Source organism: Fundulus heteroclitus, chromosome 14 (genome assembly GCF_011125445.2).
Source record: "Fundulus heteroclitus isolate FHET01 chromosome 14, MU-UCD_Fhet_4.1, whole genome shotgun sequence".
Lineage (NCBI taxonomy): Eukaryota > Metazoa > Chordata > Actinopteri > Cyprinodontiformes > Fundulidae > Fundulus > Fundulus heteroclitus.
The window spans coordinates 27,489,368-27,517,119 of NC_046374.1; the positions used below are offsets into that span (position 1 = coordinate 27,489,368).

Here is a 27,752-nt window from a genome sequence, read left to right on the forward strand (position 1 = left end):
CAAGTGCAGGATGTCTAATTATCTTATCTTAGGGGTAGAAATTCTCATTCCATTGGCAAACAGTCTTATTTAGCTGCTCCAATCAGAATATTTTACTTACTTTTAATTCCCTTTTTGCAGTGTGGGCTGATGCTAATCCTCATTAAAAATGTGTAAAAATATACTCCACTCACTAAGAGATCATTTTTGGCAGCGCTTTTTTAACGAATGCAGCATAAATGTATATCTACACTCCAGATTAGATATTGAAATTATAAAAAAAATTATAATAGCTTACATCTGGCAGTGATAGGACACCTTCAAATTCAAGAGGACCTGTAAAAGAGAGTCAAAGAAATGTCAAATTAAAGAATAAAAGACATTGTTGGAAGGATCTGAGGAACGGAGCAGATTACGTACGCAGGTCTTTGGGATCGAGGCGTTTTTCTATCTGCTCCCCTGGAGTCAGACCGTCTGCAGAAAACAGCTCTCTGTTCGGCGCTGCAGCTGCAGCTGCAGCTGTGGATGTGATCGCAGGACCTTTCGATGAGAAAGCACGTCCGAGATTAAATAAATACGATCAAACTCCCACCAGGCTTATATGAAACATGACGACTGGATCAGTGGCTGCTGAAGATCAACTTCTTAGAGAAACGTATCGCTGTTAAACGCCTTTACGCTTAAATACACCTCTCCCTAAAGTCAGAGGGCGTGTTGTGTGGGACAGAGGTGTGTGTGTGTGTGTGTGTGTGTGTGTGTGTGGGGGGGGGGTCTTGATCTATGAATAGATCAAAGATATATCTACAAACTGTAAGTTAAACGGTGTTTGTAGGTGAAAGTATGACGACACAGTAAAGTGATTTTTCGAGGCTTTCTCTCTACCTGACTCCATTCATTCCTATGGGATTTTTGGGCGTGGCTTTTCCCTATTATGTTAAGACTCGCCAAAAAACTGATGAATGGGCCTCAAAAAGGACACAAACAGCTGTGGAAGAGTCCAGCACGGACTAAAACGTCTCGCAGGGACTAGTGCTCCTGCTAGATCCAGACCCTAGAGTCATGACCCCCCACCCCCACCCACACTGCACTGCAAAAAGGGAACTAAAACTAAGTAATTTGTGTATTTGTCCTTGATTTGAGCAGATAAATAAGATGATCTGCCAATGGAATGAGTATTTTTACCTCTAAAATAAGATAATTAGCTGTACTGCCCTTGAAATAAGATGATGGAGATGAGTTGCTCCTATTTTATGCACAAACATCTTTATCCATTGGCAGATCATCTTATTTACCTGCTCAAATCAAGGACAAATACACTCATTTCTAGAGAGATTTACTTACTTTTATTTCCCTTTTTGCAGTGTGAACTCTCTATCTGAGCTTTGACGGCTCAGAATCTCCTCCTCATCACCCTGAACGATCCCTGGTGGGGGGGATTCCTGCCGTCTGTTTTAGAAATTAGCAACTCTCCCCCAGGAGTGAGAGCAGCAGTCGGGTTTTTTGTGATCTTACGTTCTTCCTGGCTGCCATGGTCAGGCTTTCTTGACGTGATAAACCCTTAGACCCACACCAGAACTGAATCGGTTCGCGTATGCCAAAAGGTAAATTGCTCCACTATGGACACCGTGCCCGTGAAAAAACACTCCTTCAGCACAGATAAAATACAAATTTCCAAGACAACCACCGAGATGAAAAGCCAGCAATTATCAGCACGGAGTCCTCTTCCACCCACTGAAGAGTACCGCTTACGTTTTGGCTCCGCTTCGTCCGCCGGTTTGCGCTCCGCTGTTGACGGCCCGGGTTTTCTGTGAGGAAACAAGCAAAGTGTGCAACAAGCTCCACATTAAACAGCCGCTAAATCCTCCCAGCCATGCGACCCCAAAACAGAGGTGATGTGCAGAGTCGCTCACCTTACAGCAGCCTGTTTCCGCTCAGCCGAAGGAGACTGCAAATAAAAAGGAGTCAGAAATTACTTTATGCACTGCAAAAAGGGAACAAAAAGTAAGTGAAATTTTCTTGAAATAAGTGTATTTTTCCTTGATTAGAGCAGGTAAATAAGACTATTTGTCAATGGGATAAGATTTTTGCACTTAAAATAGGAACAATTCATCTCCATCATCTTATTTCAAGTGCAGTATGTCTAATTATATTATTTTAGGGGTAATAATACTCATTGCATTGGCAAATAGTGTTATTTAGCTCCTCAAATCAAGTAAATATACACTAAATTCAAGAAATTTTTACTTACTTTTAGTTCCCTTTTTGCAGTATGGTCAACAAACAAATTGATCAAAAGAATAAATGTGTGTTAAAAGAATAAATGCGTGTTAAAGAATAAATGCGTGTTAAAAGAATAAATGTGTGTTCATTTTTAACCCCAAGACACTGTTTGAATCTCTTCTTACAAGTTGAATTTTGTTGTATTTTACTGCGACTGACATGAAGTAGCGCATAGCTGTGAAGTTACAGAAAAATGGATGCCGTTATTGTGTTCACTGTTTTATTTCGTTTAGTTTAATGCATCTAAAGCTGCAGCCTTTAGTTTCTCAGTTTCTAATCTATAGTTTCCTGCTGAGCTAAAGCTGCTTCTCTTCTGTCCTTTTCTCTCTTTACTTCCTGTTTTCTTTTCCTCCTGCTTTTCTTGTTCTGTGCTTTCACTTCTTTTCATGGTGAGTTATTCATATTTACTATACACTGCATAAAGTGAACTCAAAGTAAAGAAAACATCCTTGAAATTAGTGTATTTGTCCTTGATTGAAGCAGGTAAATTTAAATGACCGGCTGATGGAATAAGATTTTTGCACTTAAAATGGAAACAACTCATCTCCATCATCTTATTTCAAGTGCAGTATATCTAATCATCTTATTTTAGGGGTCAAAAGACAATAAATCGTATTCACCTGCTCAAATCAAGGACAAATACACTCATTACAAGAAAATGTAAATTAATTTTAGTTCCCTTTTTGCAGTGCATTGACTGGAAATTCAATTTGTCTGTTTTGGCATTTAAAGCTGATATCTGTGACTTTTAAATGTTAAAACAATTTACTTAAATAGGCTTAAAAAGGCTTAAAATTTATTATCTGACCCTATTCTGGGATGTAAAGTAGTAATCTGTCATGCAACGGCTCAGAACTGATGACGAGTTGGCAAAGTTTCTTCTGAACAGAGAATAATTACGTAATGATAGTGTTTCTGCAAGTTACAGAAAATATTTTTATAAATAAGACAACTAATGCTGCAGATAATTGTAATATGATGAGTTTATGGTGCTAGCTTCACTTCAAAAAGGGAACTGAAAGTAAGTAAAATTTTCTTGAAATTTGTATATTTTCCTTGATTTGAGCAGCTAAATAAGACTGTTTGTGAATGGAATGAGTATTTTTACCCCTAAAATAAAATAATTAGATATCCTGTACTTGAAATATGAGCATGGAGATGAATTGTTTTTATTTTAAGTGCAAAAATATTATTCCATTGGCAAATAGTTTTATTTACGTGCTCAAATCAAGGAAAAATACACTAATTTCAAGAAAATTTGACTTTTAGTTCCCTTTTTGCAGTGTTGAATGCTCCAAAGATCTACCTGCGCATGCACAGAGGTATAAGAGCCGCGGCTTTCAGCTCCTTCAGGAGGGGAGGAGGAGCAGGTTGAAGGAGCTAAAGGTTAATTTAAAAGTCTCCCCCCTCGTCTCCTCATTTAAGAAACGTTACGGGCGACAGTTTTAAGGAAGAGTGACATCCAAAGCCTGAAGAAAGCTAAAAGAAGTCCTTAATTTCCAGAAGTCATGTAAATTAAAAACAAAATCTCCAATAGTCCATGTGGACAGAGATCTAAGCCTGCAGATATCCCTTAACACAGCATCCCCTCAGTGAAACATGGCGGTGGCGTTATTATGCTGTGTGGATGGATGGATCACTGCAAAAACTGAATTAAAAATAAGTACAAATTTCTTAAAATTAGCGAATTTGTCCCTAATTTGAGCAGGTAAATAAGATGATATGCCAATAGAATGAGTATTTTTACACCTAAAATAAGATAATTAGATAAACTATACTAAAAAATAAGATGATGAAGATGAGTTGTTCCCGTTATAAGTGCAAAAATCTTATTCCATTGGCCGATCATTTAAACTTGCCTCTCAAATCAAGGACAAATACACTCATTTCAAGAAAACTTTACTTATTTTTAGTCGTGTTTTTGGAGTGGATGGAAGGATGGATTTTATTGCAGACACATGCACTGGAAAAAAAAGGGAACTAAAAGTAAAACTTTCTTGAAATGTGTGTATTTTTCCTTGATTTAAGCAAATAAATAAGATGATCTGCCAATGGAATGAGTATTTTGACCCCTAAAATTAGATGATTAGATATACTGCACTTAAAATAAGATGATGGAGATGAACTGTTCCTATTTTAAGTGCAAAAATCTTCTTCCATTGGCAAATAATTTAAACTTGCTTGTTAAAATCAAGGACAAATACACTCATTTCAAGAAAATAGTAATAAAATAAAATAAAAATATCTAATTAATAGATAATGAAATATACAAACTGTTGATAACTTTATCTTTTTAAGCGATAATTTAACTGTTGGGGTTGATAAAGGATCCCGGTGGCGTCTGAATGCTCATCAATGCCAGTGATCTTAACAAAGAGGGACACATAGATCTTATCTCATGTGTTCAGACCTCAGGCTTTGCAGAGGAAGACGCGGCGCTCTTCGCTTTAGGCGCCTCCGCCGTGTCGCAGGGCTGCTTCGGCGCCTTCATCTTGCCGAGCTCGGCTAACAAGACCGGAGCCAGAGTTTTAACCACGCTCTCCACGTCCATCTGGCGGGACAGAGCCTGGACAGCTGGAGGGACAAAAAACAGTCCAAGGATCATAAAAAGAGGTCAATCCGCAGGGACCAAAGAATCAGAAATAAACTGATTTAAATTAGGGCTGAACAATTAATCGCATTTTCAATATAATCGCGATTTTAAAAAATGCAATTTCCAAATCGCAGAGTCTGCAATTTTTAGCTATATAACAATTAGGGAATCAGACACGTCCTTTAGGTGTCAGTAAAATGTTTAAAGTAGGTTTGCCTCCACATGGAAGGGAAGACAGTTGCAGCAGTGAGATAATCTAATTTTATTACTTGTTTTAGAGTTTATATAATCATACATGGCATTAAGTACAGGTCAATCAGTTTAATACATAGACTTGCTTGTTGGTTGGACTTCATGTTCAACAAGGATTAATGTCCAAATCAACTAAAAGCTGTTCTCTTGAATAATATTCTGATTAATAGAAACATTAAAAGTTCTTGTTTTAAACAGTCCTTGTTTACAAACATCTTTATTTAGACGCCATTTTTGTTGCTTGTGGTTAATGCAGAGAAAAGTCAAAATTGCAATTTTGGTTGAAATATATCGTAGGCAGAACACAATAATTTCTGTACCCAGTTTAGATGCTGTGGGTCTTTTAGCAACTAATCTTCACAGCGAGGAAACAAATTGATTTGTTGTTTGTATATGTTTAAAAAGACATGATAAATTAAACTGGAAAAAAAAAAATCGCATTAAATCGCAATATTAAGAAAAAAAAATCGCAATTAGATTATTTTCCAAAATGGTTCAGCCCTAATTTAAATTCTTTGCCTGATAAAGTCACATATAAATGTTGCTTTGTGCCCAACCTGAGGACTCCAGCAGCGTCTTGGTCAGCCTCTCCGCACTGCTCGACCTCTCGTCCCGACGGGCCGATCTCTCTGCGGACGTTCGTCTCTCGCGGCTCCTCCTGGGTGACGACGGTCTCCTGAGAGGCCGTCTTTCAGGGCGCCGCTCCTCGTCCCTCCTGCTGGACGGATAACGTCTCCTCGGGCTTCGGGAGCGACGGTGAGCGGAGGTGAGCTTTGTGTAACGCGGAGAGCGAGACCTAACAGAGCAACAAGTGAGTCAGATCACTTCTTTAGACGTCAAAACCATCACATTTACTCACACCAGTCATCAAAACAGTCCACCGCACTGCAAAAAGGGAAGCAAAAGTAAGTCAAATCTTCTTGAAATTTATGTATTTTCCCTTGATTTAAGCATGTAAATAAGACTATTTGCCAATGGAGTTAGTATTTTGACCTCTACACACAGCAAAAACGGATCTAAAAATAGGCTAAATGTTCTTAAACATAGTGTTTTTTTCCTTGATCTGAGCAGGTAAATATGATAATCTGCCAATGGAATGAGTATTTTGACCCCTAAATTAAGATAATTAGACATCCTGCACTTGAAATAAGATGATGGAGATGAATTCTTCCTATTTTAAGTGCACAAATCTTATTCTATTGGCAGATCATCTTATTTACCTGCTCAAATCAAGGACAAACACACAAATTTCAAGAAAATTTTACTTATTTTTAGTTCCGTTTTTGCAGTGCAATAAGATAATTAGATATCCTGCCCTTGAAATAAGATGATAGAGATGAAATATTCACATTTTAAGTGCTAAAATCTTATTGCATTGGCAAATAATCTTATTTACCCGCTTAAATCATGGAAAAATACATTAATTTCAAGACAATTTTACTTACTTTTAGTTCCCTTTTTGTAGTGCGGGACGTTTTGATCGAATGCAAACCCTCCAACGCACCTGCGAGAGCGTCTGTGGCCGTAAGGAGATCTGGATCGGCTCCTCCGCCCGTCTCTTCTGTCCTCGGATCCACGCCGGCGGCAGGAGCTGTCTGAGCTGGAGGATGATCTGCTCCAGGATTTGCGCCTCTCGTCCTTCGAGTCACGGTACGCCGCCGGGATGTTTGAGCCAGAACTGGAGCTTTTACTGCGACGGCGCTCGGAGCTGCTGGAGCTGGACCGGGAGACGGCTCTGCGTCTGTCCCTTCGACCCTCAGACCTGCGGCGGCGGGGGCGGCTTGGGCTGCGGGAGCGAGAACGACTCCGGCGTCCGCTCTTCTGGCGACGACGCTGAGAGCGAGATGCTGAGGGCGATCTCTCAGCATTTCTATTATAACACATTAAAAAAAGGCGATGGAACAGAGTTAGACAACAGAGAGCGTTTTATTGGAGACGGACTTTTACCTGGGAGACGGAGGATGCTCTTTACACCAGTCTGGATATCTACGGACGACAGAAATATAAAAACATGTTCACACGGTTTCAACAAGGCCTTTACATTATTTTCATTAATGTGAGTCAAAAACGTTATTTAAAATTACTAAGAAGCCTTTAACCCTTTAAAGCCTGATGCAGGTAACTGTGAGGAAACTTCACATAAAAAAAAAAAAAAATTAAAAGTTTTCTTCGTATAGTAAGTGATACATTAGACCATAAAATACATTTTCCTCATGTTTTATGAATATTTATATAGGGTGTGTAAAACAGAATCATGTGTATGTTCAGAAAGATACTGACTTTGCTGAAGACGTGGAGGTCTGAGAAATATTTGTATCAGAAAAATATACATTTGGAGTTACAGGGTTGCACACTGCAAAAACGGAACTAAAAATAAGTAAAATCTTCTTAAAATTAGTGCATTTGTCCTTGATTTGAGCAGGTATGTTTATGTTTAATTCTATTGATTTGCCAATAGAATTAGATTTTTGCACTTAAAATAGGAACAACTCATCTCCATCATCTTATTTCAAGTGCAGGATGTCTAATTTAGGGGTCAAAATACTTATTCCACTGGCAGATAATCTTATTTATCTGCTCAAATCAACGACAAATACACTAACTTTAAGAACATTTTATTTATTTTTAGATCCATTTTTGCAGTGCACAATTTCGGATCGCCCAGATCTTGATGTAATGACTTTGTGAGGCTCTCAGGACTTTAAGATAAGGGTTAAAAAAAGTTTTAAATGAACAATGGTTGGGAAAACTGAGTGAGCTGCTTTGTGGAGACCAGAGTGGATCAGCAAGCAGAGGTGGGACCAAGTCATTGGTTTACAAGTAAGTCTCAAGTCTTTATCCTCTTGAGTCGGGTCTCAAGTCAAAACAGGTATTTCTCAAGTCAGGTCCCAAGTCTGAAACTTCTAATTTCCAGTCATTTCGAGTCTTTAACAATGTTGAAATACATGTTAAATGTAAATAATAGAGAATGTCAAAATGTGATGAAACCAGTACAGTAAAATTAAACTTGGCTTCAACAATAGTCCTGCTCTGATTTATATTTTTCCAGAATAGCAACAGCAGAACTTCATATTCAGACCCATAAGAAATAACTGGTGGGAGCATTTTCGTCCTTTAGCTTTTTTTATTTATTATAATTTTTTTTTTATCTGGTCACTTTGATTGGCTGTGCTGAACTCATGCACAAACATATAGAGAGTGGGGAAAGAGAGAGAAGGTCTGTGTTTGTAGACACTGACTGAGTGAAATTAATTAATGTTGCACACTTTTTTAAACGATAGATGTCCTAAGCTTTAGATTTTGGGTAAAATATCAAGTCATTCCAAGCAAACATGCTCAAATCCAATTCAGGTCTCGAGTCATTGGTGTTAAAAAATAAATAATATAAATAAACACGTTATAGATAACACCACTAAAGCTGTGTTGTACTATTTTCTAGCATCAATAGGAACAATTGACACATTTCTAGTTTAAATAACAGCAATTAGACCATGTTATACATTTAAAGGAGCAATAAGATATTTTCTGTAAAATCAACCTAAATCATTCTCATTTATCACCCAGGATGTTAGTAACATTCCCTGTGAACAATCTGTCCTCTCCAACAACAATGTCTCAGTCACATTTTTCTCCCTTCAAACCTAGAGTTATGGTCCAGAACTACTTTGGTTCAGAGTGTAGCCCGTGTTTACTTCCTGGTTCCTGAGCCAATCATACGAGAGTTCTCAGAGTTCAGTGCAGTATTTGGTATATTATCTTGGCAAAAGAGCAGCAGCTGGCAAACATGGAAGTCAGTAAGAGAAGCGGACCAGAAATAGAAGAGAATACAACATCATAAACATATCCTGTGGAAGCAAAACTTCAGTGGGGTTTCACAGCAGCAACGGACTGTTGAGGAACGGCTGTTCTCCGTGAAGGCGTTGAGTAGGCGTTGTTCCAATTAGCAACGCTAGCTGCTAGCTAGTATAACTTATTGCTCCTTTAAATACGCAACTACCTCCAACCAGTACCGTCCTGTGAGAATATCACACCGAAGAAGTGTCTGACCTTTTCCGGAGGGATCTGCGGTTCTCACGATGAGATTCTGTCTCCTGGTGGGAACGCCAAACCTGTACGCCAGAACAACAACGAGGAAACATTTAAACATGAAGAGAAAGACGATCCTATCTAAGCAGAACTGAGGTCGCTGCAACATATTGTAGAAGAAAATCCTACATCAAGATCTCTAATATCTGGAGGCTACATGCACCATCGGTGGAACATTTAGAGAACACATTCAAACACCAAGATCTTTATCAGTTTGGGTGTAAGAAACAAAAGGCAAGAAGGGCGGACGGAAGGCGGCGGCTTAAAGAAATGTTAAGCTCTGAAGTGAAAGTCTGGGAAAAAAAAATCAAAAGAATAAAGTGGCTCTGAATGAAAGCTAGAGGAATAAAGCTGAGAGGTTCTGGAAAAGTCCAGAGGAGGAAATCTGGGCAAACAAAAAAAGACGCTGAATATGAAGCAGCCAGGAAGGAGAAACAATGGAAGATGCAAGATACATGGGTTAGCTAGAGGCAGGTGGTTCCCAAAGGGGGGGGGGTCGGGACCCCCAGGAGGGGCGCAAGATTAGATTAAAACACTCTAATTATAATATAGCAAATGAATTTGGAAAATATGTTTTCTTTTCTTGAATATTTACAACTTCTGTGACAGACTGGCGACCTGTCCAGGGTGAACCCCCGCCTCTCGCCCATTGACAGCTGGAGATAGGCAGCAGCACCCCTTGCAATCCCCCATAGGGATAAGCGTGTTAGAAAGTGGATGGATGGATATTTACAACTTTGATATCAGAGAATATCCATTTTTTCCCTTTAGAAATATCCATTAATCCATTTTCTAACACGTCTATACCTCATGGGGTCCCAAGGGGTGCTGGTGCCTATCTCCAGCTGTCAATGGGCGAGAGGCGGGGTACACCCTGGACAGGTTGCCAGTCTCCTTTAGAAATATGTTAAAAATAATGTTTTTTGTGTGTAAATTTACTCGTCCGTGGCCAATAATGTATTTCTTTAATCTACTATTACCCTAACACAATTATTTTTTTCATAATATTAGGTGTACAAGAATAATTAACGTTACAAGAACAAAGTCGTAATATCAGGAGAATAAAGTCAACGTCCTTTTACTAATTAAGAGTTTGGTGCTGATGTGCTAAAAGGATTCTGTGTTTTCTTATTAGGAAAACCAATACCAAAAGATAACTTTTTTTTCTGTAAAAGTTCTCATAAAAAAAAAATCACACACCAAAGGAGTGCGCCAGTCTCTGGCACTGTTATTTCAGGGGGGGGGTTGCAGGCCGAAAAGTTTGGGAACCCCTACAGAAAGCAACAGACAGAAGATTATACAGATTAAAAAAAAGAGAGAGAGGAAGAAATCAGAAATCAAAACGAGTTTAAACTAATAGCCTCACCGTCATGTGAGAACACGCCTTGTTACAGAGCGAGCAGGTGTGTGGAAACACCTTCGGTTTGACTCCTTCATAGTCTCTGATGGTGGCCGGTGGAGGCTGACTTTTAGAACCTGACGCCTTAGACTCAGACGGTTTGCTGGAAGCTGCTTTGGCGATTAAAACCGGCTCCTTCGAGCCCTTTTGGGTCGTCGACACTGTCTTAGTCTGCTCCTGCTGCACGACTTTCAGCTCCGTGCCATCATCAGGGTTCTGCTTCTTGGGAGGCTTTTTGTCCACTTCCTTTGACTTAGTTTCACTTTTCTGAGCGTTCGGACGGTTCGGTTCTGGAGGCCTGGGAGGAACAGCAGGGCCCTGAGAGCTGGGTTTGGGGGACTCGCATGTGGAAAGGTTACCTGAACCCGGTTGGTTTGAAATCGCACATTTGGAGAGTTTAGGTTTGCCTTTGGACAAAAGTATTTCATTTTGGTCACTAATCTTCGAGCTGTGGCTCGGATCAGAGTCCGAAGGTTTGCTTTTTACCTCCACCAGAGGTTTTGGAAGTACTTCCTTACTGAAAGGATTTTCCACAGTCTTAACCGTGCTTCTGCCAACATGACCGTTGTCAATCGCTGTATTTGATCCCAGGTGACTTCTTGGCATGTTTTCCTGCCTTATTAATGGCCGTCCACTGTTTAATCTGTCCTCCGAGCTCTCACCCATGTCGGGATGGGACTCGGAGCTTCCTGCAGCTCTCCTCTTCTTCTGGAGGGAGATCCGCGCCAGGATGTGGTTCAGATTTTCAGGAGTGATGTGATCCTCGGGGTAGGCGTTCAGCTCATCCAGGTCCTCCTTCTGGAGACCAAACCGCTGAAGGATGTCGTCAACCCATGCCGCAGAGTAGATGGGCTGGTCCGATCCGTCTGGTGCTGGATTTTCAGCAACGCCTGAACCTGACCTGGACTTCCTGTCGTCTGCCGCTTCTCTGGACACATTTCCCCTGCTGCCACCAAAGCCAGATGCAGCAGATGTTGATTTGCTGTCCTCATTTCTGGTCTGTTTGCATATTGACAGCCAGGCCAAGGAGGTGACGTCACTGTCAGCCTCACAATAATCATGGTGGCGATATCCCTGAGGAGGAGATGACATTAGGAAGTCTCTGCTGTGTTTGAAAAAAAAGAAAAAACTCTCAATGAATGAGGGTGAAGAGAATTTACTTAGTCAACAAGCTGGTGTATAACATATTTAACACATGTAGCAGTGGAGCTCCATGTCCAACTAAAAGTTTGGCACCACTTCCGTTTTAGTGTCTGTTTGGATCGAATAAAAATTGTTTTTTTTTTTTTTATCCTCGCACCAAAAGAAACATATTTCACCTACTTTAAATAATCAAAAACATTCGGATCGGGTCGCTGGTGAACCTCGTGCAAAGTAGCAGCACAAAACCTTTGAAAAATAACGATAAACAAGTTAATACTACTGAAACAACAGTCCCTGACGATGCACCAAGTGCCCCGGAAGCACTTTTCTCCTATCATCTGATTTGCGCATGCGCAAAAGTACTTCCGGATCACAATGGAATGCGCCTTAATTAGACCTGCTGAACAATATCCTGTAAAAACAGTTATTATATAATATACATAGTAGTAATAAACGTTAACATAGTTAATAAAAAGTTTAACTATAAAATGTAACATTTTTAATGTATAGCGCATTCATTAAAACATTGCTTACTATAAAAGGACATATTTTCCTACAGACTTTATTTTTGATTCAGTTGATTAATAATACTTTTTATTATTTAGTTTGAAAACTAGCAGAACTTTGTGAAAAATTTTCACAACGATTGGACTTTTAACGTAGGCTACATACGCTGCCCATGCGCCCCCTGGTGCATGTATATTATAGCCCAATAAGCACAATGTCCTTAAAAAAAACATTAAAAAATGTAACATTAAAACTAAATTCGAAATATTTTTCAACTGGATACTGGTTATACAAAGAAGTGTAATGTATATTACCTAACCTAACATAGTAACTGTGTTTAACTATATTTTGAAATGTATGGATATTTATTGATGCTCTTGATAATAAAATAGCAAAAGTAACTATACTGACAGGTTTGGGGTTTTCAGACACCACTTTCATGATATCTTATCATGATAAGAAAACAATACGATAAAGGCTCAGCCTTAGGTGTGTGTTCAGCAAGATTTATACAATCCTGAGTGAAACAAAATCATATTATGCAGAAAATGTGTCATTGGTCAGAACATAGGCCTCATGATAGCAACTTACAATACGTGGAAATGGACAAATGAATTTGTAAAGATTTATATGAAATAGTTTTCTTATAGTGTTGACATTTCCTTTATTGTCCCACATTGGGGAACTTTAGGAATTCTACAAGATTTTTTATACACCATTACCAAGTGGTATTGTCATCCTGTTCTTGATTGTCCAGATTTTCCATGCTACAGATGCAGCACACATCTGTCAAATCGTCTGCGAGGGTAAAAGAGGTTCTTAGGTAAGTTGCCAGTTTTGAAACATTTATAAATACAGTAAGAACCTGCATTGCTTTACTATACAACAGAGCATTGATTAACGTAGATGTTATTTCTGTGGGTCTAAGGACCAATAGTGGTTGTGAGGGGCCAAAGACCCGACTCCCCAGACTTTGAAATCTTAAAGATGATGAAGACAAGTTGATACAGGAAGCGTATTCTGGTGCTTGCTAGACAAACGTTTTTTTCCACAGTACTACAATTTAATATTCATGCAATTACCAGGAACTTTGGCTTACAGTGAAATGAATAGAACAGGAAAGAAAAAAAAACAATGTTACTCTAAAATGATCTAGCCTGGAGAAGAAAAAAAAAGGACAATTTTCTATTTTGTCATCACTCACTGAAAAACGGTGAAGCTTCAACAGAATGTCTTTCTGTGCAAATCAAAGTACATAAGCTTTAGTTGAGCCACCTTTAGCAACTATGACTAGAAGCAGTCGTAACCATGGCCAATTTTAGCTTGTTTTGTTTTACATTTCCTTTGCTCGTTGAGGTTTGAACTTTGACTAGGCCACTGCAAAACCTCAGTCCTCTTTCAGCCAAATTTTTGCCCATTTGCTGCAGTGTTTGGGTTCTCGGCCTAAAAGAAACAGCGGTTTGGGTTCAGCTTCAGCGGTCAGTCCCTCATGTGCTTGCTTTGTAAATGAAATCATCGCTGAGTACGAGGTTCCAGGTCCGGTGATGATAAAAAGCCTAAATCATCAGCGCCGATACCAACATGATTCTAACGATGAGTTGACCTGCTGAGTTTGGTTTTCTCCCAGGATTTCTAGGTTGGTTTTACCTTTCGGAAGGGCCTTTTTTTCCCCGATTTCTGTGGTTTATTTACTATAGGGGTGACCAAAACCAAATCAAAACAAAAACACACAACGGTAAAAAAAAAAATGCATAAAAAACAAAATACCCAAGGTTTTCTTTAACCTAAGCTACAAAATATAATTTTAATTATACAATTTAGCCCGATTTTCTGAAGGAAAGGGACATTAAATCACTGTAGATCCAAGGTTAAAAATGGTTGTAAAAACTCAGATCCTGGTTCTCCCTATATCAAAGCAAAAAGATTGCATTGTGTGGGTCCGAAGCAGGCAGTTTCCATTCTTTTCTCATAAAACCATAGTGATCAGGATAATGCACCATCACAGTATAGATGTCAACACAAAAAAAATAAAAAATAAAAAATCAAACAGCATCATGTAAGTCAGGGGAACAGGGTAATTGAAAAACACAGTAATACAATATGAAAAAAGTCGGTATTTTGAGAAAGGAAATTTAAAGAAAGCCTTCAGGCTATTCAGAACACATGGCAGATGTGAATCTAATCATGCTTAATCTGCTTAGGGTTCTCAGGCAACTCTCCTCCATTTCAGGATAAGAAATCATAGTTCTCTGGCTTCTCCTTCCCAAGCTTCGTCAGTCCTCTTCTTGTTCCTCCACTAGAGGCAGATGATTCAGCTGGATGCCAATGTGTGTTCAGTTCTGGCTCGGGCAATGAGCATTTTATTTTGCATTTCCACAGATAAAACGATAAAATATTCCAATAACATTTTTGCTCATCTGCTCTATTAAAATATGGTCACCCAGTTTGCAAATTATGTTAAGACTCCATGTAAAAAAAATTAATAATTATTTTTGGTCTAGCAAAATGAGAACAGGATTTGGGCCAGCACTAAAAACATGTGTACTTAGCTTATTTTAAAGGTATAATATGCAACCGGGGTTGATATAAGATATATATTATCTATCTATATATATATATATATATATATATATATATATATATATATATATATATATATATATATATATATTATCTTTATATATGTCTATGGGTATTTCCCCCACAGACCACCAGGGCGGCCGAGAAAACCTTTGTTCGACCTGAAATGACTCATTTAATCATCCAAAACGGTATGGAACACATTAATTAACTGAAAAATGTTGCATAGTATGCCTTTAAGACTCAATGTAAAAAAAATGTTTGAATTATTTTTGGTCTACCAAAATGAGAACAGGATTTGGGCCAGCACTAAAAACACGTGTCGTACTTAGCTTATTTTAATAAATTAATTCAAAACAGCTGTTAATGCACAAATGTTTGCATTTAAATGAAAGGCCTCAAGTACATGTGGTCCTATTTACTATGAAATTAAAGAGAATATAAAAAGCATGGCTATTGAAAATTTAATCCATTGTGTTGCACTCAACATGTCTTAAGATCATAACCTGTCTGTAATAATTTCACCCAATTAAAATTAAAAAGTTTAAGGATTATAAGATTAGAGATGCTGGAGCTGCAGGTTCAAGCTAAAGTTGATTTGCCATCTGCCGATATTGCATTGGTAAAATGAATTTGTTAGCTAGCAAACCCCGCTTTTCTATTTTCCTAATGACTTCTAACATCACTTTTTCCTTGCTCTTGTTTATTCATCATCTATAACTATTTGTTGCTACTTTTTACTCTGCTAAAATGTGTGCGCAGCCAGAGCTCAAATAAGACTGTTGAGGTCAAAGCATATTCAGGTGCTAGAATGGTCGAGTCAAAGTCTGCAACTAAAGACAATTCAAACTCACAGATGGTCTCCATCCAGTCTGAGGTTGAGCTCAATAGACAAAATCCTCTGTCTCTACACGCCCAAAGCTGTTACAGACATACAGTAGGAACTGGAGTTGTAAAAAGCCTCGTTCTACACACTTTTTGACTTTTCAGATTGACTTTATTGTTAGTTTTCCAATTAAACTCTGCCTTTTGTTGCTCCATCACATAGAATCTTAATTAAACACATTTAAAGTCTGTGGCTATAACGTAACAACAGATTAGGAACTTTGAGTAATGTGTATCACGGTGTCCACATCTTCTGCAACAGTTTCACCAGATTTGGAGCCGCCAGCTCCTGTTAAGGCACCTCCTCTGCTGTAGCTCTACATGTGGCTGGGAGTTTTTGTTTCAGCCGGAGCATCGTCTTTATCAAAGCTGCCCATGGTCATCTTATCCCCTCTTTCTTCAAGACTTCCTCGTCCTCATGTCTCATATTCTTTACCTGTTTTCTGTTTGGCCGATCTTTAACCAAATCAATCAGCTCTTAGCCCATTTCCTCTTCCTCTATGTGTCCATTATCAGCTTCAGGTAACTTGTCATGACGCAACTCAGGGAGTTGAAGGTAACTTTTTTTCTCAGTCAGATAATTAACTAAATCTGATCTCCTAAAGTCCTCCGGCTCAGTGACAGAAGCACCAGGTTCTCTCTGGCGCTCTTCACAAGCTTCGTCCACCAGGTCCAGGAGGTTTCAGAGCAACAACGACGGACTCAATCTGTTGTTCATGCTGAAATAAAAAAAGGGAAAATATTTTAATGGGCCGCTACCAAACATAACTGACATGTCAATGTTTCTTCTAAGAATTTGACACTAAAACCTTCAGAAATTCTCATTTAGCAACAGAGCCTTTACAGTTAAAATTTCTAATTAATTTTTCCACATTCTTTAAATATTTAACTGATCATTCTTTTTGTCATACTAACAATCATACTAACTCACAGGTCTTCAACCTTAGCCAACTTTCAATTACAAACTCCAGGATTTAAAGCCACAGGTTTTGGTTTCCTGAGGTAAACCAAAGGCTGTGGCTTTTAAGATTGACATATTCCATTTGCTCTTTTAGAGCTTCATATCTAACAAGACTATTTGAAAAAAGACAACTTTGGATAAATAAGTAATTTTTTTGCAAAAACAGAATACAATTTCTTTTATTCTGATGAGCGATCACCTAACGGTAGTGTGTGTGCATGTTCCTGGTTAGTTTCCGTTTGTTGGCTGCGCACTTCTAGTGTTTCTGTATCTGGTTAGCTTAGCAGTTAGCTTTGGTGTTAGCAGTTCATTGTAGCTCCGCTGCTCTCACTGTAATCTTTGAACATAGCTGAGAGTCACAATTGTTGTTGCAATTCCAGTTTGCTGTCTTTCATAACTATATTTTTAAAATTATAACTATAACACATTACCAAGATATTTCAATAAATAATGTAAATATAGATCCTTGAAAAAATGGATTGGACAAAATTATCGATGCAAGGATGGATGTATAATAATAATGGTTCTATACATTAAATTGTAACTCATCTCCATACCGCCAGATCTATATTCCACCCACATCTAATATTTGAAAAATGTGCCTAAAGGAGGCGGTGCCCGGTAGACCAGGGTACATGATGAATGCTGGAGTTTTGGTCTGGGATACTACAACAAGCAACAAAAATGCTAAATAAACAAACTGGAAGCTAAGCTAATAAATCGCTAGCCAGAAAATCAAGAGAGAGATCACTATTCCAACTCAAGCAGGCTACAGAGACATGTACAAGGTGGACCCGACTTTATACCCTACAGAGCAGAGCTCCTGCGTTTTCCTGGTTCACGGCGCAATAAAAACTTTGAATTGACTACACTCGTTAAACCTGGGGAGGGTGCCACACAGAAGGCTTTAGACACAATGGCAGGGTTCCAACAAATAATGACCAGGACATGTAGACAGCACTATAAAACGTGCTTGTATACAGTTTATTATCAAAAAGAAGTCAATACTGGGTTGAGGTACTCTTTAAAGACGGGAAGGATGGATTGTCGGACAGTATAGTTGGATAGACAGACATATGGACAGATGAATGAACTGAAGATAAATGGATTAATTTTTACTTTGATGATGGACATTTTACCCGTAATCTCCCCAAAAAGAACAATAGGTTCAGATACTCACGGACGGATTTTTAGAATCCTCCAGCTATGGATCGGAAAGAAAAAGTTATTGAGGTTAAAACAGTCTTAACGCTGGGATTGATGCCTGATCACACATTCGGCTGCAGACTTACCAACCATGCCTCTGAGACAGAGTCTTCCTTGAGTGGGATTCTAACACCTCAGCTACACCGCTGGATTCCCTCATTTCTATGTAGACCTGAGGCAGAAACACAAGTCAATAAGGTTTAATTAAAGTGTTTAGTTGATTTCTTGTTGAATATTGTACTGCATTAAAAGTTTAGTTTTTCTGGTGTTTCATCTTTCTAAAACCCCTGAAGCTAGATAAGATGCATGTCTTGAATATGTGACAACAGGATCAGGTAGACAAAGCAGCTGCAGCATGTTTGGGCGGACGTACTCGATCAGAAAGCACCAGGAAGTTGACAAAAGGAGCAATGGATTTAACCACTTCCAGAAGGCTCGTGATTAAAAACAACCAGACTTCGGAGACATACACACAGATGAGTCGCTCAGTGAGGGCCTCGGGCTTGGAAACGTGCTGCAAAAAGAACAATGATTCGTAAAAAGAAATGAAAGACAAAGTTGGAGGAAGACTGGAATAAATGAGCAGAAACCTACAGCGTTGCTCAGTCTCATCAGAGTCTTGTACAACTTGTCCTGTAAAAACAGGAGATGTTTCACGTCACACAGGATCAACAGCAGGCATATTGAGCTTGTTTTGTATCTCTTTTGATGACTGGGTTATTTTATAATCTTTGCAGAAGAACTTCAAAGAAAAATGTACAAACGTTTAGTTCTATAGAAAGTAGAAACATTTGTCAAAACCCAAGCATCCTTAAAATGTCGTTCTTCTCTTCAGGACTGAAACTAAACGCAGCGATTACAATTACAGCCTCTGTTAAAAGAGACATCTAGAGCAGCGCTACACTAAGCCCCGGGTATTTGGTACCGGGTCACTCAGAAAGGATAAATAACTTACATTACTTTCAGTTTTATCTAATATCTGAACAATGTTTTATTTTGAAAAATCACCAGCTACTGTCAATTACATCCGTCTAGGCCTCAGTCTTGATGCATCGGACACATAAATCAACGCGTTGATGTTGTCAAACTTGGTGGCCAACCGTATCGCTAGGGATTGAAAACCGTTACAAATTGATCCAGTCTGACATTAAATGCATTTGCTGGGAACTTCTAGGGAGACAATGACGGCTACCCTAAAAGTATTAAGGATTAAACATGTTTCTGTCCAACTGCCATGCAAATTTTGAGCAAACTTCTAAAATGTTGGCAATAACAAAAGGTGAATTAGGCATGTTTAAATCCGCTAGTTTGGTGCGAATTACCCAGGCTACGTAAAACATAATTTCATCAGAAGTACAGACTGCGAACTAGCATGGACCACACATTTAAAGAAGAGAAGTTTTTCACTCTTGCGCAACTTGTAATTGTTCTGTCATTGATTGGCGATGTTACAAGCTGTCCGGAGACATAGTGAGAGAAATGCAACTCTATGCGCGTTATGGGACTATCCAGGAAGCAACGGTAAAAGCTAACCAGTCATGTGAGGTAAATGTTTGCTACGTCAGAATTCATTCAGGAAATGTTTTCCATTCCCGTATAACACATCAACTCTTTTCAGCAAAAGTCAAAAATAGGGCCGAACGATTTTGAGCAATAATCAATTTGCGATTTTTTTTTTACCTCAATATTGTGATTTATTGCAATTCAATTTTTTCAGTTTATTCAGTCATGTACCTTTCCACAAATACAAACAATAAACTCAATCTGTTCAATAATAGACAATATTAGATTTGTTTAAAGCACAGATTACAACAACAAAGGAAACAAATCTGTGGCTTTACCTCGTTACCGTCTATCTTTTTACGTTTCAGGAAACGCGACATGTAAATATGTGGACTGCACTCGTTAAACACTGCCAGAACTTAACAGGACAGTCTATGAACAAATAAATAAAATATACTGAGACAAAAATTATGCTTCCTGATCTCCGGTCAGTGACATACTAAAGTGCCGGACAAGTAAGGAGAACCAATATATTCTTTCAACCAACTGCAATTGTTATAGGTGAATCAAATTCTCAAATGAACACAAAATAAATGAGTGTATGTTCTAATCCTAAAACTGAACATAAAACGCTTTAAACAATAATGTGAATTATATATTAACTTAGCAACAGCAGCACACAACATTGTCAAGTGCAGTGTAAGTACAGCACTGTCAGCCGGAAAGATTCTTCTGTGTAGTTTTTAGGCGCTCACAGATTTTTTTGCGAGGAAAACCAGCATGTCAACTTTTGCTGATTTCAAAGAGGAACAAACCACTGTGTTCCTTCCAGCACTGAAAAGATGAACAGAGGGAGCACTTGAGGCAGGGACACAGAGATACTGGCGAGCCGTATTGCTGATCCTGTGCACCATCCACTAGGCCCAGGGGTCTTCCTCTCCATCAGTGGCAGGACTCAGGAGGAAGCGGTTTAACTCTGCCTCAACCAACATCTTCAGGTTGCATTGGAGAAGCATAAGAGGCCGCAGCAGCCTAGAAGAAACTCCTATGAGGCTTCTTCACCTTTTCACTAGAGGGCTGTGCAATTTTAGGCACCGGAGTGGATTCAGTACATGACCTCTTCTCCTATCAGATAAAAAAAAATAGTACTGATGCTATATTACAAAAAAAAAAAAAAAATAAAAAAAAAAATATATATATATATATATATATATATATATATATATATATATAAAGTGCGTTTGTGAAATCAGAGATGGATAATTATTACCAACCTGGTTATATGCACGCCTTGCTGACTGCAGCGTTTCGATCTGGAGTCCCGTCTTAATGGTAGGAATATTGTTTGCAGCGATGTACTGGGTTTTGAACCTGGGACCATGAAATGATGCAATATCCAAAAAGCCCCTTAATGCTGGGGTCATTGTACTTATCATTGAGGTAAGTCAGGACCTTGGCTTTGATTGACTTATCTTGTTGTGCATGCAGACGTGATTTTCTTCCCGTAAATACCAGCCATCAAGTCCGTCTCTCCAGCCGGCTGCAATGTTTTCCCTTGTGTGGTTGTCCGGGAAGTAAGAAGTTACTCTTCGTCAATGCACTCTCTGGTATGGCTCTGCCGTACGGCTTGACCACAAATCAGTAGTTGATACAAATAGTATATAGTATATATATTATAAATAGTATAGCTCTGCTACAACTCTGTTTCTGCATTTTTTTGCATAGCTAGGCTAAAATATGTGCATGAGGGCATTGTGTAATGTGTATCCATTGTGCTTACCAAAGCATAAACCCTGGCCTGGTCACTACACTAAAGGGCGTCATGTTTTTCGCTATAAACTCCGTTATTACCAGAGCTATTTCGGTGTGCTGTTTTGAATTATGTTCATAAGGAGTAACGCTTTGAAACAGTTCAGTCAGCGATCCCTGTTGGCTGGTACTTATTTACTTCAAATCGAGGCACTAGTAGGTGGCATTCTAGCCATGCAAGTATGGCTTTGTGGTGTTTTTTGTGTTGATAAAGTGTTGATAAAGGTTGATTGTGTTTATTCGTGAGGTAGCAACAGTAGCAAGGCCGGTTCTGAACAATACCTGACTTTGAGCAGCATCTTCTTTTTTATACCCAAAATGAGTACATGATGTACTGCTCCTATTTGGTACCAAAGTTTCCTCCGTCTCAGCTTCTGTCCAACACGAGGCCTCTGTTCAACAGGTTAAGCGCAGACGAGTATTAAGTCTTCTTCCTCCATGCTCTTTTGCTCACGAGTCACCCTAGATGATGTGACCAGTCAAATTGAGGCCTTTGCAGATAGAAAATCTAATTTTCTCATACCGCAATTAGGGCAGGGCAACGATTAAAATCTTTAATCGCGATTAATCGCATAATTTGCCCGATTAATCATGATTAATTGCATTGTATGCGCAAACTCCAAGAATGAATTCAAAAGTAGTGTAAAGAGCACTTTTATTTTAATGTTCTGCTGCCATATGAACAAATGTGTTGTAACATTTGTAGCACTTATTTTATACTGGATATTTTCAACCCATCTATTGAATTTAGTGCACTAGTTGATCTTTTCTTCATAAGAGAACAGCAAGCACTGCAGCCAAAATATGGCCTTTTTTGACCTGCTGTATATTAGCCAGTCCCTAAGCTTGATGTATCATGAAACTGTTGACCTTTTGGGTTTTGTGGTTTTTATTTTATTATTACAATTAAATAATAATAATAATAATAATAACAATAATGTTATGTTCAGTGTTTTTTCGCTAATCCACCTCTTATATATTTCAATCCTTATGTAATTTTGTCTGTGTTGTGTGAACCTGCCTGTTGCTTTAATCCTATAAATTTCCCCGTCGTGGGAAAAAAAAGGATTAGCTAATGTTATCTTATCTTAAATAACACTTTTTAATATATGTACTGGGTTCTTTCAAGGTCTTAATTACATTTTCTGTGTGGGCTCCAGTAACATATGATAGATAATATCTACTTTGTGTCATGGTTTAGTTTTGATTCGGCTTTTGTTGCCATTGGTTTTCGGTTTTTCCACCTTGTTTTAGTTTTAGTTAGGGTTTGACTTTATTTATTGTTTTTATTTTCTCCTTCCCCTCACTTCAGCCTTCCCTTCCACTGCAGTTAGTCACACCTGCCAGCCACTAATTAGCCAGACTCATTTCACCTGCCAGCCTCACTACTTAAGCCTCACTCTGCTGTCACTACTTTGCCAGTCCGTCATCATTCTACACCCTCTCCATGCCAGTCCCTCTGTAAGTCTTTATATTCTGCTGCTCGTTCTTGGAGAAGCTTTGCTTTTTGTCCAGGTGTCTCCTGTGGGCTGCTAACCTGACAAGCTACTCTGGAGAAGCTCTGCTCTGTTTCCTGGTGTATCCTGTGAGTTGCTAACCTGACAAGCTGCCCTGGAGAAACTCTGCTCTGTGCCCTGTTGTCTGCTATGGAGTGCTAACCTGACAAGCTACTCTGAGTAAGCTCAGATCTATACCATGCCACCCAGCTTTAACGGACTCTCTCCAGCTCCAGCACTCATCGTCTGCTCCAGCCCTGTAAAGTCTCAGGTTTTCATCCTCCACAACTCACCTTCTTAAATAAACTCTCTCTAACTGAGTTCAGTTTGTGTGGTCGTGCTTGGGTTCATGAAGATAACTCCTGACACTTTGAAAGTTAACATGAACTGCTGCTGAAGATGACCACTGATCTACCTGGATGTTCCATGGAGGACTGAAATGCCTCAGTCAGAGACGTCTGTGGGTCTGTCGGGGCAATGACAGAAGTTTCGTCTCCTCTCTCCGTTTCTGTGGCTCGACGTTTTCTTGCTCATGTTTTTTCACGTGCTTAGATAAATTTGTTGTGTTTCCACTGAAATTAACCAGCTTTTTACAAAACATACAGCTTGATTTCATTTACGGTATTAAAATAAAGCCAAACGATGCTACTTCCCCTGTTCATGTTTTTCCGCCGCTGCGGTCTCTCTCAGCTGTTTGTGTGTTGAGTTTGTGTGAGAGCTGAGTGGGCGGGCCAGGCTGAGCCTGCGTGCTGATTGGCTGAGCCATGTACGAGAGGGGAGGGGGAGCACCAGAGTGCTGCCGTGACACAGCGCGCTGCAGTCAGCGCGCGTGCTGACTGACACTGACTGAAAGCATGTGAGCAACATGCGTTAATGCGCAATAAAATAAATATCGCCGTTAATAATCTAATGAATTAACGCGAAATTAACGTGTTAACTTGCCCAGCCCTAACCGCAATATTTTAATTGCAATTAACCGTTCAGCCCAAGTCAAAAGCAACGTAAAGTGAGCACAGAAACTATTTGGCAAAATTATTTACATTTGGAATTTTTTTTCTTTTCTCTTTTTTTCCCTTTTTCTTTTTTTTTTCTTTTTTTCCCCTTTTTTTCTTTCTTCCCCCCCCCCCCTCATTATTTGAAATTTTACCTTTTCAAAATAACTACTACAAAATTAATAAAAAAAACAATGATGGAAACATGGCCCTTATTGCAATGAGAAAAAGTAAAACCATGGCATAGACTGAACAGTTCTGGAGTCATAAGTAGGGATGGGAATCGAAAACCGGTTCCGTGTTTTCCGATTCCATGGCACCGTTTGGCAGCTCACTTAACGATTCTCTTTTCGATTCCCGGCAGCACCAGAGCCTAGAGCGCCGGCAAGGGGGAGCACGACTTACGTCACGTTTATTACGCAAGTTACGCACACGGCATTCAGTAAGCAAGTATGACATGACCAGGCAAAAAAGCAAAGGAAAAAAATGGCGCCACACTAAGTAAAGAGATTGAAAGTTTGGCTTCATTTTAAGAATGAAAAAGATGGCAAGAAGGCTCTTTGCAATCATTGCAAAGCTACAATTTCAACCGCGGGAGGAAATACTTCAAACATGTGGAAACACCTGCGCGCACAACATGGGATAAATTTTAATGAGTGCCGTGTTTTTGATGCCTTCCGGAAAGAGGCTAAAGTTTCTACTAGGATGGAAGGCAACTCTGGTAAGTAGCAAGTTTTACATCACTGGCTATTCTTAATGTTGTTCCTAGCAAATCATATCCCATTTCTAGAAATAAACAAATTTCCAACCTCTCTTTGGGGTTAAAAGGGAGTGTGCCTTTGTCGTTAATCCAGGCCTTCGTTGCTACCATGTTTGCTAGCAATGCCCACACGCTCAATCTGGGAGCGCAGAAGCTGTACAATTGCACCACAATTTCAAATTTGGCAGCATGAGTTCGAGCAGTGACAGTTTGGAAGAAGAGGTCACACATGGCAAAAGTTGTTCTAAAAGAGAAACAAGACCTGCTCAGTAAGATACTGTCATAACATTGCATTATATACATGAAAATATAGATGTGAGCAGTTCCTTGCTATCCAGGCAGCAGCCATAAACCCACGTATAAGAAAGTCCATGGAGAAGGAAAGGTGATATATATTTGAATGATAATATAGCTTAAACTAGGCATTCACAGTTCTTGAGATCCTGTTTCTCTTTATTACTGTGAATGCAGTAGGCACACTGTAGAAATTCAACAAATTCTTCTTCTCCGAACAACTTCTTCTCACTCGCTCAATTTTCAACCTATCCACAGAAATCATACATCAAAACGTAGGAATTTTTGTATGGATTCAGGAAATGTAACCCTCATTGGTGTAGCATTTATAGATTTTTCGCAAATCACATCAGAGCGGCAAAAACCGAAACCTACCCATTCATTTCCTATGGAGCGGTTTTGAAAAATGACGTCTGAAAATCCAAAACATCACACGTTTTCGCATCGTCGCTACTCCTAAACCGTTTGATGTACAGGCATGAGACTTTCACACATGAATGTCCCAACCCTTCTGGCACTCACAAAAAAGGACTTTTTTGGATAACTGTTACGGTTTTGCCGCAGGAACAATTTGTTCGCGAGTAGCGAATGTGCAAAATCCTGAAAATGCTTTAGAGCTGCATTTTTCCACATGATCCACTTTTTTACATCGTCGCTGTGCCTACACCGATTTTTGTACAAACATAAAAATGAGCAACATAGTCCTCAAAAGCCTGCTGATACTCACAGTGAAAGAATTATTTTGATATCTCTTATACTTTTTCAGCTAGAGCGATTTGTGCGGGACCGGTTTTAGAGGATTTTTGAATTCCTTAAAAATCCCCTTTATATCATAATTTTTTACGCCTTTATTAAAATATTTCCAGCAAAACCGATAGCAAGTCTTCTTCCCCTATCCGTTAAGAAATAAACGCAGAAAAAATTACGTCTCTACCATTTACGGATCAGGAGATATGGAGCGTTGTGCGAGGCAAAGTTCTATATTATAACCCAATGGGACATATTCTGAGCAAAGTGTCTGCACTTTGGTGGAATCCCGCTGCAGGTGTGAGCAAGTTTCCATGACGACGGAACTCTGCTGACCAGAGGGACAGGCTCCATTGGGATAGAATGGAAACTTTCGACACCCACTGCAGTGGCTGTGATTAATGTAGGAATCTGAAATTTGCACAGTCACTTCCTCTTAACATTTTAAAATTTTCAAGTGATTATCAGCCATGTGCCACTTTTCTGTCTCATTTTGGATTTCACATGCTTTCCTATTGGACCTTTGCTTCCAACAGGACCTGGCATGATGCCCAGACACGATCCAATTGGCCAATACAGCACCACCCACCTGTGGGAAATGGCGCTACGCACCATTTTGGTCAAATGTTGAGTTCTGGGCCCAGATGTGATGAGGCTGAGAAAGGAGGCCGATCTGACCCATGAACCTTGGTCACGTTTGGTGACATTAAGTATTGGCACCCCTTTTTGAGGCACTTCCCAGTACAGGATTTGGACCAAACTGACAGAGTACAATCACCTGGTGATACTGAACACAACCATGTTAGCAGCTAACGGTTAGCATGTTGCTAACCGGAAGTAGCTCTAGGAAGCTTGTACAAACTTCTGCTTCACAGAGTCTGTTCATCCTTTAGAGAGAAAGCTCCACAATAAATTTGGCCTACATCGCATAAAGCATCTCCAAGCTATGAGGTGTCAAACATCCAATGCTTTTCAATGGGGGACCAAACCTCTTATGCTCCAAGAAATAAATGCCCATATATGGCTACAGTATAGCTCAGAAGGAAAGTGTAGGCTTTGCAAGCAAGAGGTCATGGGATCCAATCCCGGTGTGGTAGACTAAGAGTTTTATATTATAATCCCCACAGTGTGTATATCAAAACATGTCAGTGTTTAGAATGAGTTAGGAGATGTTTGGTGCCATTCCCTCAGTTTTTTCTTCTTCTAATTATTCAGCTATTGTTCTTTCATGTTCAAATTCTTCAACTTTTTCAATGCTTTTAAATAGGCAATGAGGACTTAGGAAAAGCAGAGGCGTTTGTGCAGCTCATGCGGAAGCATTACACCTCCACACTGGCTGTCTCCAGTGAGAAAAGTCCAACCTGCGGTGAGATTTTGCCCATGAAGTTAGAGCAACAGTACACTGTGCAGGAACGTGACTCTGCGTTCACAAGGAGCATCAAAGAGAACATTTGGAATGATCTCTCCAAACGCTACCAGGCAAGCACAGCTACATTTAATCTTATCTTGACACTTGGCAAATTTGCATAATCCCATACAAAATGTGTAATGTCAAAAAAGTAATGTGACCTTCCATGTGACATTATTCATTTAAGGGTGAAATGAAAGAACAATAGTAAACTATTCAGTATGGTCTTATGCAGTGGTCCATTCATTCATCCTATTTCTTGGTCTGTTTTCTGAGTTCACAGTGTGTTATCGCCATCTAACTGGCCATCTATGTTAAAGGCTGGCATTTTGTATCGGTTCCATTTCCTGCTGTGTTCTGTTTTGGCCATTAGTCTAATACCATCCTGTCCTCCTTTTTGAAATTGAAGGGAGCTGATATTCGGAGATTCCTGGAGGAAGCCACCATTTAAATACAAATTGAAAAGTGATGAAGTCTGGGACAGGATCAGGGAAGCTGCAATCAAAGCAAATACAGTGGAAGCAACAGATGAGGTATTTTAATTAATTTCTGTTTCAATTCTGTTTGTCTTTTGATTGCATTTGATTCCATTGTGATTGAGACCTTCTACGGCTCAGTGTGTTAAAAGTTATTGATGCGTTTTAAACACAATGTTTACATCACTTCTCAAGCTCCCTGAAGAAGGCTGCAAAGATGGGGAGGAGGAAAAAGAAGAGGAGGACTATGTAAGTTGGCTCATTTATTTGTAATGACCTTTGGATGCTGTTTTGTCATGATTATTGATTTATATATATATTATTTATTTATTATTTTACATCATGCTCATTTAAATTTAGGCACTGCCACCACCATCAAAAAAGACAGCCTTGGAA

The 27,752-nt window shown here is 39.2% G+C and overlaps 2 protein-coding genes across 5 annotated transcripts in view; both read right to left on the reverse strand.

Moving 5' to 3' along the window:
- The window catches only part of LOC110369389, a 36,728-nt gene extending 24,671 nt beyond the window's left edge, over positions 1-12,057 (reverse strand). The window contains exons 1-10 of the mRNA XM_036147042.1: positions 10,557-12,057; positions 9,152-9,213; positions 7,052-7,090; positions 6,609-6,974; positions 5,662-5,900; positions 4,670-4,833; positions 1,890-1,924; positions 1,729-1,784; positions 400-519; positions 278-315 (exon numbers count right to left, since the gene is read on the reverse strand). Of these exons, the coding sequence (XP_036002935.1) occupies positions 278-315; positions 400-519; positions 1,729-1,784; positions 1,890-1,924; positions 4,670-4,833; positions 5,662-5,900; positions 6,609-6,974; positions 7,052-7,090; positions 9,152-9,213; positions 10,557-11,681 (2,244 nt within the window). The 5' untranslated portion in view covers positions 11,682-12,057. The remainder of the gene's footprint in view (positions 1-277; positions 316-399; positions 520-1,728; positions 1,785-1,889; positions 1,925-4,669; positions 4,834-5,661; positions 5,901-6,608; positions 6,975-7,051; positions 7,091-9,151; positions 9,214-10,556) is intronic.
- A 3,737-nt stretch (positions 12,058-15,794) lies between these two features.
- The window catches only part of LOC105935954 (zinc finger protein 638), a 45,950-nt gene continuing 33,992 nt past the window's right edge, over positions 15,795-27,752 (reverse strand). For 3 of the 4 annotated variants that reach the window (XM_036146650.1, XM_036146647.1, XM_036146648.1), the window contains 5 exons: positions 18,466-18,504; positions 18,245-18,385; positions 17,958-18,043; positions 17,846-17,869; positions 15,795-16,423 (listed from right to left, as the gene is read on the reverse strand). In XM_036146650.1, the coding sequence (XP_036002543.1) occupies positions 16,387-16,423; positions 17,846-17,869; positions 17,958-18,043; positions 18,245-18,385; positions 18,466-18,504 (327 nt within the window). In that variant the 3' untranslated portion in view covers positions 15,795-16,386. Of the gene's footprint in view, positions 16,424-17,845; positions 17,870-17,957; positions 18,044-18,244; positions 18,386-18,465; positions 18,505-27,752 lie in introns of those variants that run through there. The other variant, XR_004932565.1, reaches the window with a different exon arrangement.